Source organism: Hippocampus zosterae, chromosome 3, assembly GCF_025434085.1.
Source record: "Hippocampus zosterae strain Florida chromosome 3, ASM2543408v3, whole genome shotgun sequence".
NCBI classification, from domain to species: Eukaryota; Metazoa; Chordata; class Actinopteri; order Syngnathiformes; family Syngnathidae; genus Hippocampus; species Hippocampus zosterae.
In genome coordinates, this window is record NC_067453.1 from 30,416,333 (window position 1) to 30,428,316 (window position 11,984).

Here is an 11,984-nt window from a genome sequence, read left to right on the forward strand (position 1 = left end):
TTCCCGCTCGTTCGTTCCCCCGAGGCTGAGTCAGACGACCGCAACGTGACTCGCTTTGACTGGAGCACCGGGCACGCGGCAGGAAGCGGCTGCGGGCAGTGAGTCACTCGCTGGGCTCCTCGTCCTCATCCTGGAACGCCAGTGGCCAAGCAGAAGATAGGGAGACAGATACCGTTCACTGAGATGACTCGGCTCCTCTCTCTTCCCTCATCAGTACGGCGCTAATTGTGGTTATTCCTCACTGAGGATCAAGAATATATGACTTGACCACTCAAACGTCTGTATTTTGAATTTGCGCTCAAAATTCGAGTGCCACGACAGGGACGCCATTTAGCATTAGCAAGTGGACCGAGAAACGAAGCAATCTAGCGGTTTTAAATGCCCAATTGTGTCCATTCTATTTATGTTTAGATTCGAAAGTACCTGTTTTCAAATGTAGGGCGTAAAAATAAATTGTTATCAGAAAATAAAAGTACAGATTTTTCTCAAAACAACTTTGGGACACCCAAGAAGCATTTGTACTTGTTTACTTTCTGCTATGCTGTGTGGTGGCTAAGTATGCTTAGTCACACTCAGTGCGTGTGTGTGTGTGTGTGTGTGTGTGTATATGTGTGTGTGTATGCGTTGTCTTCCGTTTGCTCGTTTTCTCGCTCTCTCTCGCCCTACCGTGAGTAAGAGAGAGAGAGAGAACCAGCATGTTGACTCACGAGCTCACTTGAAGTGGTGAAGCAGAGGATGAACAGCTTCCTGACGGTAAAGCTGGAGGAAAGTTAAAGGTCGCGGGAGGTCGACGTATCCATTCTCACGCTCCCGCCATGTGCGCGCACATATGCTTTGCGTTCACCCGCAGAGCAGCCGAGGACGGCCATTTCTCGAACGGTACGTCTTTCTATTTCTTCTGAACGCAGCTGCTGTGTAATGACTTTGTTTCATCGGACGGCGGTGTACCACAGGGCATATAGGTCGGGCCCTTGGGGAATTTGACTCACTTGATTCCTGTGCAGATTTCTTTTCCCCGATGTGTTTTATCATGAAATTAAAAAAATCTATGCCACAAAAGATGGCACTCGATCTGAAGACACAAGGTGTGTGGTCTCCTTGTTTTCTGCACAGTCAGCTTCTCTTTGGGGAAGAGTCGTTCCCTGGCTGCCAAAACGCCACAAGTTGTGAAGTGGGTCGGCTTTGCGGCCAGGGAGCGCAGCCCCTGGTGGTGACTCGGTGCCAGTAAATCGCTCGGCACAGGAGTCTTCTTGCACGGCGAGTGAGCCTGAAGATTTGAGTTTCCACGAGAAGGACGCCAGAACCCCGGACGGCTTTTATCTCATTTGCCGCCGGAGCCTGGACTTGCTTCCATGTTTCAAGTTGAGCGCAGGAACTTGAAGGCCTTCCTCGAGAAGTTTTTCAACAACAACAACAAGACTCTTATTTATGACATATGAGAATTGGACCTTTTGGTGGAGATTTCAGGAAGCATCATGAAAGTCGACAGCTTTGATTTGCTTTCAGGGGCCACAGAAAATGACACGGTGGGCGACGCCGCGGAGATTCGTCCGAGTGGTGGATGACGTCAGGTCAGTCCCCAAAGAAGGCCCAGCGACCACTTTTTGCTTTGTTTGTTTTTTTTTCCGCACGAACATCATAACGAGACTTGACGTTAGTGTGTGCGTTTGACTCGGATTCTGAACCGAAGCACTGCACTCGGAAACCGATTTCATTTGGTGACGTAGATGTTTGTATGGAGACTCTAGCACCATATGAAATCGGAGTTCCGGGCGGCGGACTCTCAACTCCTCACACGAACACGAAAAGTAGCTGACCTTTTAGGCCGTAGCCGACCGAAGCGGGCCCAGCTGCTGTCCTGCCGTCTTTCTTTCACTGTTCCCTCCACGGGTGCCCGACAGACGGCTTCGAGTCGCGCGGGACGTGGAGAAGACTCACAATTGTGGACAGCTAAGGTGACAAAACTGGAACGCTTGCTCTTCGGATGAGTGCGGCGCTGATTCGGTGCCCCGACAGATCCAGCGGAAGATGCTATTTTAGAGACACGTTCCATCAAATACACAGGAAGGGATCAAATGCAAAAAGATTGAATGAATAAAGTTGTCTTGTCATCCTTATACTGCTTTTTTTTGGAGGGGGGAGGGATATTTATGTATCTCTGTAAATATTGTATTGTAATTTATATTTTCTTCTTTTTTTTAACTTTAGTTGTATTCTTTGCTAGATCTCAAGACATACCGTATGCTAATGTTCCCCATAGTGGAAGACCATTGATGCTGAAAATCAGGATTGGGTTTTTTTTTATTCTTTTTAGACAGCGCAAAGGCCCTCTTGGTGTGGGTGCTGAATTTTATTTATTTTATTTTTTTAACATAAAGCACAAGTAATGAGTACTTTTTTTGTTGCTAATTTAGAATGTTTTGTGGTAGTGAGTTTACAATTGCTTACTGGGAATGTTATTTCATACTTTTTACAAACCTTTTGTGGGCAAGATGATCAAAATGGGTAATGTACAAATGGAAACGTTCATTTTTACTTTCACACTATATACTCCTTTTTGTTTTATTTTGATGGAAATGAATCAGTACTTTTACATGTCTTCTTTATTGTTGCTAGCTAGCTATCTAGCTAGCTAGCTAGATAAGTAGATACATACATAGATAGATAGATAGATTCTACTTCTACTACTTTAACAATGATAGTGGTATTCGTAGTAGTAGTAGTAATGATAATAATAAGAAGAATAAAACAAATTCTGCTTAAGTACAGTATTAATAGAGGAGTTACTCCCACTTCTATTGTTCGCCTGGCAGCAGAGCCGGTAGCTGTCCTCTGATTGGTCCAAAGCGGCACTGCCGGGAGCTCTTCTCTGATTGGTTCGTTTTCAATCATCCGCCATATTCAAACTTCCGCCGTGCTGACTGTGTGCGTTCATCTTCGGTCGTCTGTTGTCGTTGCGTCTTCTACACTCGAGCATTGTTATCCGAGCCGTTACCCTCATTCCGTCCACGCCAAGGTTTTATTTTTAAACCCCAACGAGGCCCGCAGCGGAATGGACGAGAGTGAAGAAGCAGCGGCGATGGGGAAACAGCAGAAGCTTCGTCGGACGTCATCGAGATTGTCCACCGCCAGTGTTAGCAGCTTCGCCGAGCCCTCGGCGAGAACGCTGCGCAGAAATAACTCCAAAAAGTACGCCGACGCGTTTGAACGCGACCGACACGCACTTCACAGCGTTATCCCGCCGCTCCAGATACTTTTAGCAGATTACAAAAACGAATTCCTTTGTGCCTGTTTGCGAGCGGATAAAAGATGCGTTCAAGTGCCTCCCCGAAACCGCAGTTTTACGCTCACGTGCCTCGGCTTCGTCATCCAATCGATGTAAAGCTGATTTTCCCGTGGTCGTTCATCAAATGGCGGCAAATTCGCAAAGTTTGGGTTGTTGCGTTCTATTATCTCGCCGCTAGATGGCACTAAATTTCACAGGCTCGACCATTATTGAAAGCTGTTCAAATCCCCCCCCCCCCGCTCCACTTGTGTGTTGAGTTCCCGAAAAACAACATGTTGGCAGATTTATGGCATTTAGTAGAATGAAATAGCAGAAGATGTTTTCTTTCCTGAAGCGCCCCCGCGTGGCTGTCATGCGCCGAGATCACATGGAACTCTATTTGTGCGTGCTGTCATGTGATGTTTTTGTCGTCGTCATTAGACCTCCGCTGCAGAGGGGGAGCTCTTTCACCTTTCTCACTCCAGGGACACCTTGGGACTTCAGTCTAGTGAGTGCACCACCACCACCACGATACTATCGATGTGTCGCTTAAGCAATACTTCTGGTCAACGTGTCGTGTAAATGTGCGTGGAAATTGTCCCTTGCCGCCACAGAAGCGAAAACGCAAAGAAAAGGAAGACGACACGGTCAGCCTGTCCAGTTTCGACATCAAGGTGAGCGCGACCGTCGTTGCGCATTTCGCACCCGGGAGGGCGGCCGCAATTTGGAAGAGTCTTCATGATGTCTTTGTTGCAGGAGCCAACGCACAAGAAAGGACGACCGCTGGCCAGAGTGTCGTCGCTCGTCAATTTCATCTCGCCGTCCAAGAATGCGGCAGTGCGACGTTTTGGTCAGACCATCCAGGTAACGGAAGACCGTCTTCCAGAGCCACCTCGGAAGGCTTCGATTGACCCGCTTCAAACCCAATCCTTGTGTTCCCACCCAGTCCATGTCGCTGCGAGGGGACGGCAAGTCTCCGGGCACGTCGCTGCACGGCGGCAAGATGGCGGCGGCGGCGGCGGCGGCTCCCACGCCCACCAAGCGCCGCGGCGGCGTGCTGTGGTCCGAGACGCTGGACGTTCACCAGAAGAGCGCCTTCTCCTCCAAGGAGATCAAGAGACAGGAGGTTGTGGCCCCCCCGCGCATGCTTCGACCTGGCCTGCAATCCACTCAATAATGCAATACGGGGTGTCCGTAAGGAGCGGTCGCTCACCACTAGGCGGAGATTTCGAGCGGGCGCGTTGGGGGGGGGGGGCCCGGGCGGGGCTCACCCCGGAAGTAATCCGAGTGCTCCTCTTTCCGCAGGCTATTTATGAGCTCTTCAGGGGCGAGCAGGATCTCATCGAGGATCTTCAGCTGGCGCGAAAGGTTTAAACAAGCCCCCTGACGCCTGACCCCCCCCCCCTCCAAAGATCTCTGCTCTTGTTGGTAACGTGACACCTGTCGCTTGGCTCAGGCGTACCACGACCCCATGCTCAAGCTGTCCATCATGACGGAGGAGGAACTGGCGCACATCTTCGGGGATCTGGATGCCTACATCCCGCTGCACCAGGGTCCGTTCCTCTTCCATTTGCTTCTGGCGGCAGAAGAGCAACCCCCCCCCCCCCCCCCAAAAAAAAACGTATTTTGCAATGTAAAGAAGGCATAACATGGCGACAGAGACAACTGCCTTGCTAAGCTGCGGTCATTTTGGGCAACCGCCAAAACAAATCCACAAAGATCGTTCAGTCTTCTATTTGGATCTCAAGTTTGAGCTCCTCCCCCAAAGAAAAGGGGCGGGGCAAGCATCTCGTGACGTATCTTTGAAATCCAATTGTGCCTTTGTCGGGTCCTGACATCTTGATGGAGTTGTTAAACGGCTTTCATTTGAGGGGTTCTCCCCCCCCACCCCCCTTTCAGATCTTCTGACAAAGCTGACTGACGGAACGAGCTCCGACGGAACGGTGCCTCAGATCGGACAAATTGTCATCGACTGGGTGAGCGACACGCGGAGCGAGCGGGCCGGCCGACCGCCCGTTTGTTTGTGCGCTTGACGTGGGTGTGCCCCCCCCCCCCCCCCCCGCCCCCAGCTTCCGGGCCTGAACGCGTACCGAAACTACTGCAGCAACCAGCTGGCGGCCAAGGCGCTTCTGGACCAGAAGAAGCAGGACCGGCGGGTGCAGGACTTCCTGCAGCGCTGCCTGGAGTCGCCCTTCAGCCGCAAGCTGGACCTGTGGAGCTTCCTGGACATCCCGCGCTCGCGCCTCGTCAAGTACCCGCTGCTGCTGCGCGAGATCATGAGGCACACGCCCGCCGAGCACCCGGACGTGGCCCACCTGGAGCGGGCGGTATGAGAGCGCGGCCGTCGGCGAAGCCCCCCCATACCCCCCCACCGAGCATCACGTTGTCGTGCGGTCTGCCCGAGCAGGTGGCCATCATCCAAGAGATCCTGTCGGACATCAACGTGAGGAAAGGCGAGCGCGAGTGTCGCTACTACGCCGACAAGTTGGAGTATCTGGATGACAAGCAGCGCCACCCTTTGATTGACAGCTGCACCAGCCTCTTGTGTCACGGCGAGCTCAGGAACAAGAGCGGCTCGGTGAATACCCACGCACGCATTTTCCATAAGGTGTCGCCACAAACAGACATCTGCTTTTTACACGGGGCGGAAGGGGGGGGGGGGCAGATTAAAGGGCCGCTCGCATGGCAAATAAACGGAAGGTAACCCGATCCCCGCGGCCGCTCGCTGTCCCGGCAGAGGCTGCACGTGTTCCTGTTCTCGGAGCTGCTGGTCCTGACCCGGCCGGTGACGCGCAACGAGCGCGGCTGCTTCCAGGTGTACCGGCGGCCCATCCCCGTGCGCGACCTGGCGCTGGAGGACCTGCAGGACGGAGAAGTGCGCCTGGGGGGCTCCTTCAGGGGGGCCTTCGCCAACGCCGACAAAGGTGCCCCTTGCAACACTTTATTACTCTTTTTATTATTATTATTATTATTTTAATCGTCTTGCTGAGAAATGGATGGGGGCGGGGGGGCAGGAAAATGTCACATTTTGCTTAACCTGAGACAAAAAAAAGAGCGACGATGCCCCGCATGTGAGCAAGGACGGCGACCGATGCACTTTTGTCCAAAGACAGTTGAGGATTTTTCATTTCAACCCCCCCCTCCAAAAAAAAAAGTTTTGTGTGTCTGTCAGTTTTTTCAGATTTTTTTTGTGCCAGATCTGGAAAAAAAAATATTTTTTTTGTTTTAGTTGTTGGCGGGGTGGGGGGTAGTCACGTTTTGTCTTTTTTCTTTTTGGGGGGGCAAGGTTTGCACAAACTTGTGCTAAGTTTTTCTCAAACTTTGTAATTTCCTCTGTATTTTGTCATGTTTTAGTCAAATTTTTTTTGGGGGGGGCATGGTTTTGGCCAAGGGCTGTTAACAACTTTTGTCAGAATTCTTTTTTTTTTGGTTGTTGGCGGGGGGGGGGTAGTCACGTTTTGTCTTTTTTCTTTTTGGGGGGGCAAGGTTTGCACAAACTTGTGCTGAGTTTTTCTCAAACTTTGTAATTTCCTCTGTATTTTGTCATGTTTTGGTCATTTTTTTTGGGGGGGGGCATGGTTTTGGCCAAGGGTTAACAACTTTTGTCAGAAATCTTTTTTTTTTTTGCTTTTGATCATATAAGTGCTGTTGCTTTTCGGTGTTCCGTTTTTTTTCCATGACTTATTTTCTCTTTTTGACTTTTGTCAAGTGGGGATTTTTAAAAAACGTTTTTCAGTCTTGAGCTCACAAGTCACAGCATCTCCATATTTTTTTTTTCTTTACTTTCTTCGTCGTTCTTCACAGCGTGTTTTCTTAAAGGCCATGTCCCCCCCCCACCCCCGCCCTCTCTGCCCCTCCAGCTAAGAACGTTTTCCGCGTGAGCTCGTCAGACCCGTCCCACGGCCAATCGCACACTCTGCACGTGGACGACGTCTACCGCAAGCAGCAGTGGCTCAACTGCCTGCGCGGGGCCATGGCGTCGCACGGCGCCCCCACCACGCGGGCCAAGCGGCGCTCGTCCGCGGTCTACGACGGAAACGAGAACTGTCCGCCGGCGGGACCTCGCCTCAGGCCGCAGAGGTCGCGGACCTCCGTCCACAGGAAAGAGACGGGAGTGTAGAGGTGAATGAATGAATGACTGAATGAATCACTCCTTTCATGTTTTTAAACGCGTGCTGCAGACTGAACATAAAACGAAATTACAACCAACCAACATCCCCCCCCCAAAAATGATGCCTTGATTTTCAAAAGTGTCTTTGTGTCTTCAAATGACGTCGTCTGGATTTGTGATTGGCAACAGAACGTGTGTGATGTGTAAAATAAGCTTTTGGATGCCACGGGTGTAGTGACGGGCAGGACATTAGATGGCGCAATCTTATGCAGCCCCCCCCCCCCAAAATGTTTTGTTAACAAAATAAGAAAAAGCTATCCTGAAAAAAAAAAGGATTGTCTGACTCTATTTGGGAGTTGAACCTGATCAGTTTTTATGACAATTTGATGTGATGGTGTGCTGTGGGCTTTTTTTCCTGAAATTTGGGACAGCCCACTCGAGTTCTCACTCACGACATAGATGGACAGTACAAATAAGACGAGATAAGAAAAAGCTTTATTTGTCTAATGTCGTGTTATCAAGTCAGGCACACGTGAGTCCAGCTGTCGTGTTAACGTGGGTAACTTTATTGAGCTTTTCCGAAACGTGTATCCTCTCTCCAATCACTCTCTCGTCTCCCGCTCTCGGCGCACACTCATGACGTAGTCGCCCCGCGACTCTATCGTCATGCTGTACACAATTACACCACATCTAACAATGGAGAAAATCGAAATTTACAGCAGCAAAATGATGAAAGGGAGAAGTAGGAAAAACAAAAAGTAGATCAATGATCACCTAGAAATCGAAGCGTGTTCCAAATGGCTTTTAGTCGTGCTTTTCGGGTCCGTCCATTCAACAGCCCGACAGCAGCGGTCGGGAACGAGCTGCGCGGGCGGATAAGTCAGCAAGACGATTCGCGGGCCGGCGGATTTGGACTGGCTTCGGGGGACTTGTTTTCCAAACCGGGTGCGGTGGAGTCACGCCGGAAGTGACGCCGCGCGGCCGGCGGGGGGCGCAGCCTGCCAAGTTGGAAGCAGCCGCGGACCGCGAATGGCAAAAGGCGGCAAAGTGGCGCTACGGATCGTCGCGTTCTTCTAAAAAAAATAAATAGCTTCGTGTCCCATAAGGCGCGCGTGACGAGGTGGCGTCCCCCCCCCCCCCCCCCCCCCCCCGCACCAAGTTATTTGGGGAAATGCTTTCAAGGTTTGCTGGAGTCAAAACGTGAGAATAGCAAACGTGTTCTCGAAATCAGCCATCTTTGTTGTCGGGACAATCCGAGTGCGGTCCGATGTCCCACCGGACAAGGATTCCAACCCATGGCCTCTCCCCCACATGAGAAAAGCACGAGGCACTTTGCTTCAGCCCTTCGATAGCTCAGTTGGTAGAGCGGAGGACTGTAGAGGCGCTCAGCTGAAATCCTTAGGTCGCTGGTTCAAATCCGGCTCGAAGGAATTTCTTTTTGCCCTTACTTTAGTCAATACAAAGTGCACACAGTTGTCATCTGACGTTTTGTCGACATCTGTCCAAGTTCTGCTCTTCCAAATGGTGGAGTTTGTATCGCTCATTTTTGTCACTTGTATTTTGTTCCCGTTATTACAACCCGGGGGGGGGGGGGGGGGCGGTTTTATTTTTGTTTTTGTCTGATTTTCTCATGCCCGTTTCATGTGTCACTTTTGGGCAGATTTTTTGGGTGATCGTTTTTGACAACTTTGGGAACCATTTTGTTTTTTGTTCAGCTTTTGTTCAGGGTATTTCTTTCCATAATTGTGTGTGCTTTTCCTTGACCCCCTCCGTTTTTGTCTGAATTTATTTTTGAGTTCATTGCTTGCTATTTGTACTGCCATGACCTAACCATACAAAATAATAAGTGAGCCAATCTTTGCTTTTTTTTTCCCAATGTCAACCCAAATATAAAGGTGATCTCCACAACAATCGGGCAACTAACTTTATTTAGCCGCAAATCACAAAGTTGAAACAAATGGACATATTTACAGTCGATATATTTGCGTGCGCACACACACATACGCACTAATCTCCTCTGTCACAGTTTTGTTTGTCTCCTTTATGTTGGGTTCCATTCCACCGATGGCCACGAGATGGCGGCACACACACCGTACATTTAAAAGAAGAAGAGTGAAAACTACGAAGCGGACTTTGCCAGTCAATGGAAAAGAAACGACGACTGATCACGCAGAGCCGACGCGAGCCATCAAAAAACGCTGGTCAGACGTCGAAGACGGGAGGCGGCGGCGCGTACGACAGAAACGCAACCATGCGACTGGGCAAATCCAGCTGGGAGAAAACGTGGAGCGCATTGGCACCCAGGATCCTCCTCAGGGCCACCCGCGTCATCTGCTGGAGGCTCAGGGGCGTGTCTGCGGGGGCAAAACACAAACGGTAAGCACACGCACACACACACACACACACACACAGTCCAACAGAGGAAATGCTCATCGTTAGCATGAGCAATGAGCATCTGCGGTGCTACATTGACTCGCATCTAAGACATAGGTGGCAAAGTCAGGTCCCCGAGGAGCCGTTTCTTCGTACGTACCTTCGTAGAAGCGAAAGCACAGATGCGCCGGCGAGCCGAGCGGCGCGTATTGGATGGCCTTCTTGTCGGCGTTGTCGCGGGCGTGCAGGTCCGCGCCGAACTCCACCAGGAGCTCGATCAGGTCCACCTGCCGCGTCTTGGCGGCGCGATGCAGCGCCGTCTCGTGGAGAGAGGCCGCGTTGACGTTCGCGCCTCCGAGTGATGGAAAGCAAAGAAAAGTCAGCCGCGGTGGGACAAAAAAAAATCTGGCCATAATTAATAATGAAACAAAAAAAAAGGCCACTCCAATGGATGACTGACCGGCATTGAGGAGCAGCTTCGCGCAGTGGTAGTGTTTGCTGGCGCAGGCGACGTGCAGCGGCGTTCCGTAGTGGCAGTCGTGCGCCTCCGTGGACGCGCCGCGCTGGATCAGAAGCGTCGCGCAATCCAAATTGCCTGTCCAACGGGGAAGGAAGGAAGAAATCAATCAATAACTCGGAAATGGAATGACTCTATATCGATATTTAGCGCACCTCGCAGGCAGGCCTCGTGGAGCGGCGAGAAGGTGAAGAGCGGCGGGTTGACGGCGGCGCCGTATTCCAGCAGCAGCCGGACGCAGTCGGGGCTGCCGGCCGCGCAGGCGTCGCACAGCGGCGTGCTGCCGTCGATGTTGCGGGCGTCCACCTGCGCAGACGGACGTCATTCGGCGCCGAGGCTCGCGATCGCTTGGGATTTGGACCTTCAAATTGGATTTGTTTTGGGGATTTCCGATCCGCAATCGGGTGCGCCGGGGCAGGGAGACGTCGAAAGCGGGGCCTTCTGACCTGCGCGCCGGCGGCCAGCAGCAGCGCCACGCAGCGCGCCTGTCCCCGGATGCAGGCCTCGTGCAAAGGCGCCATGGAGTCGGCGGCCGCGGCGTTGACGGCCGCCCCGTCGCTAATCAGCTGCCGCAGGCGCGCCGCCCGCCCTTGCGCCGCCGCCTGGTGCACCTCCGAGCGCTCCGTCCAGAATCCCAGACCGTGAGCTGCGAACGCCAACATCAAGTCAAGTCAAGTCAAGCTTTGGGGTTTCCTCGGCAACGCTGCGAGAAGCGGTCATTCGAACAGATGTTTCGATTCGGTGCCGAATGACGTCACCCGCAGACAAAAAAAGTCGATTTTCACAAGAACATCGTTTTCACTTAAGACAAGTCCGATTGTTGCGTCTACGTCACCCGATGAGGGTCGCGGGCGTGCCAGTAGACCCCAAACTCGAGTTCGAGTGACTTCCATTTGTATTTTGATAAACACATATATGCACTCACAGCAACAGTGCGGTAGTTTCGTTTTCCATTTGTAATCATCGAGACGCTCCAAAAAATCCAAATACAGTAAAAAAAAAAACAGGGCAAGGGCAACTCTGTAATAACGCCTGCACTACGCAACAGGCAGTTGACTGCCGACTCCAGCCGCTGCTTCCGAGCTTAAAACGCGAACCTCGCGCACTCGCCACTCTTACGAGCTGAATTCAATGTTCGATCGTCGCGATCGGGCGGCAAACGAGTGTGTGGCGAGCGAACGTCACACTCGCTTGGAAGTTTTGATTCGGCGTGTCCGTCTATCGCTATCGTTTTGCTTTCCACTTCGGCGAGAAGAGCGCTAAGCCGCTTACCGATGTCCCCGTACATGGACGGCCTGTTCCGCGTTATCTCCATGTCGTCATCTTCACCGTCCACCAGAAACGTTTTCGCGGGGGACGGAAGTCATCGCGACCCCGAAAAACTCGTCGAGTGGCCGGACGACGCTGCTGCCGCCGCGCGTGCGCTCACGTTCCTCTCGACCAAGAAGTCCTTTCGATTCAAATACTGTAGGAGCGATCGAAAGCGCGGAACTCTGGGAAATGTAGTCACCCTCCTTACCTCGCGACGTCGGCGCTACGGTTTACGACAGTCTTGAGCGGAATACGGGCCGTCTTTTTTGCCCACATTTCCGGCACTTTTGGGTTATATTTTGTCTTTTTTGTTGTTGTTCGTCGCTTCTCAGATTTTGTTACAATGATGTCTATTTGTCGTGAAAATATAACTAGACGAATAAATAAATACTACAATATCTGGAGGG

General features: G+C 51.6%; 2 protein-coding genes and 1 non-coding gene across 3 annotated transcripts; 2 read left to right on the forward strand and 1 right to left on the reverse strand.

The window, feature by feature from the left end:
• The first annotated feature begins 2,652 nt into the window (after positions 1-2,652).
• Positions 2,653-7,474, forward strand: LOC127597527 (neuroepithelial cell-transforming gene 1 protein-like). The gene is made up of 12 exons (XM_052060618.1): positions 2,653-3,189; positions 3,707-3,773; positions 3,880-3,939; positions 4,022-4,129; positions 4,212-4,391; positions 4,571-4,633; positions 4,722-4,818; positions 5,165-5,241; positions 5,335-5,592; positions 5,673-5,843; positions 6,003-6,189; positions 7,126-7,474. Exons 1-12 carry the CDS (start codon positions 3,053-3,055, stop codon positions 7,383-7,385), a joined length of 1,665 nt encoding a protein of 554 aa, XP_051916578.1. The 5' UTR covers positions 2,653-3,052; the 3' UTR covers positions 7,386-7,474.
• Positions 7,475-8,718: 1,244 nt separating this feature from the next.
• trnay-gua (transfer RNA tyrosine (anticodon GUA)) lies at positions 8,719-8,806 on the forward strand. Its single transcript is given in 2 exon segments — positions 8,719-8,755; positions 8,771-8,806. It is a non-coding gene; the product is annotated as a tRNA-Tyr (tRNA).
• A 471-nt stretch (positions 8,807-9,277) lies between these two features.
• On the reverse strand, positions 9,278-11,755 carry LOC127597548 (ankyrin repeat and SOCS box protein 13-like). The gene is made up of 6 exons (XM_052060653.1): positions 11,539-11,755; positions 10,713-10,912; positions 10,422-10,572; positions 10,210-10,344; positions 9,910-10,101; positions 9,278-9,730 (listed from the first exon to the last, which is right to left on the reverse strand). Exons 1-6 carry the CDS (start codon positions 11,579-11,581, stop codon positions 9,579-9,581), a joined length of 873 nt encoding a protein of 290 aa, XP_051916613.1. The 5' UTR covers positions 11,582-11,755; the 3' UTR covers positions 9,278-9,578.
• Between the last annotated feature and the right edge of the window lie 229 nt (positions 11,756-11,984).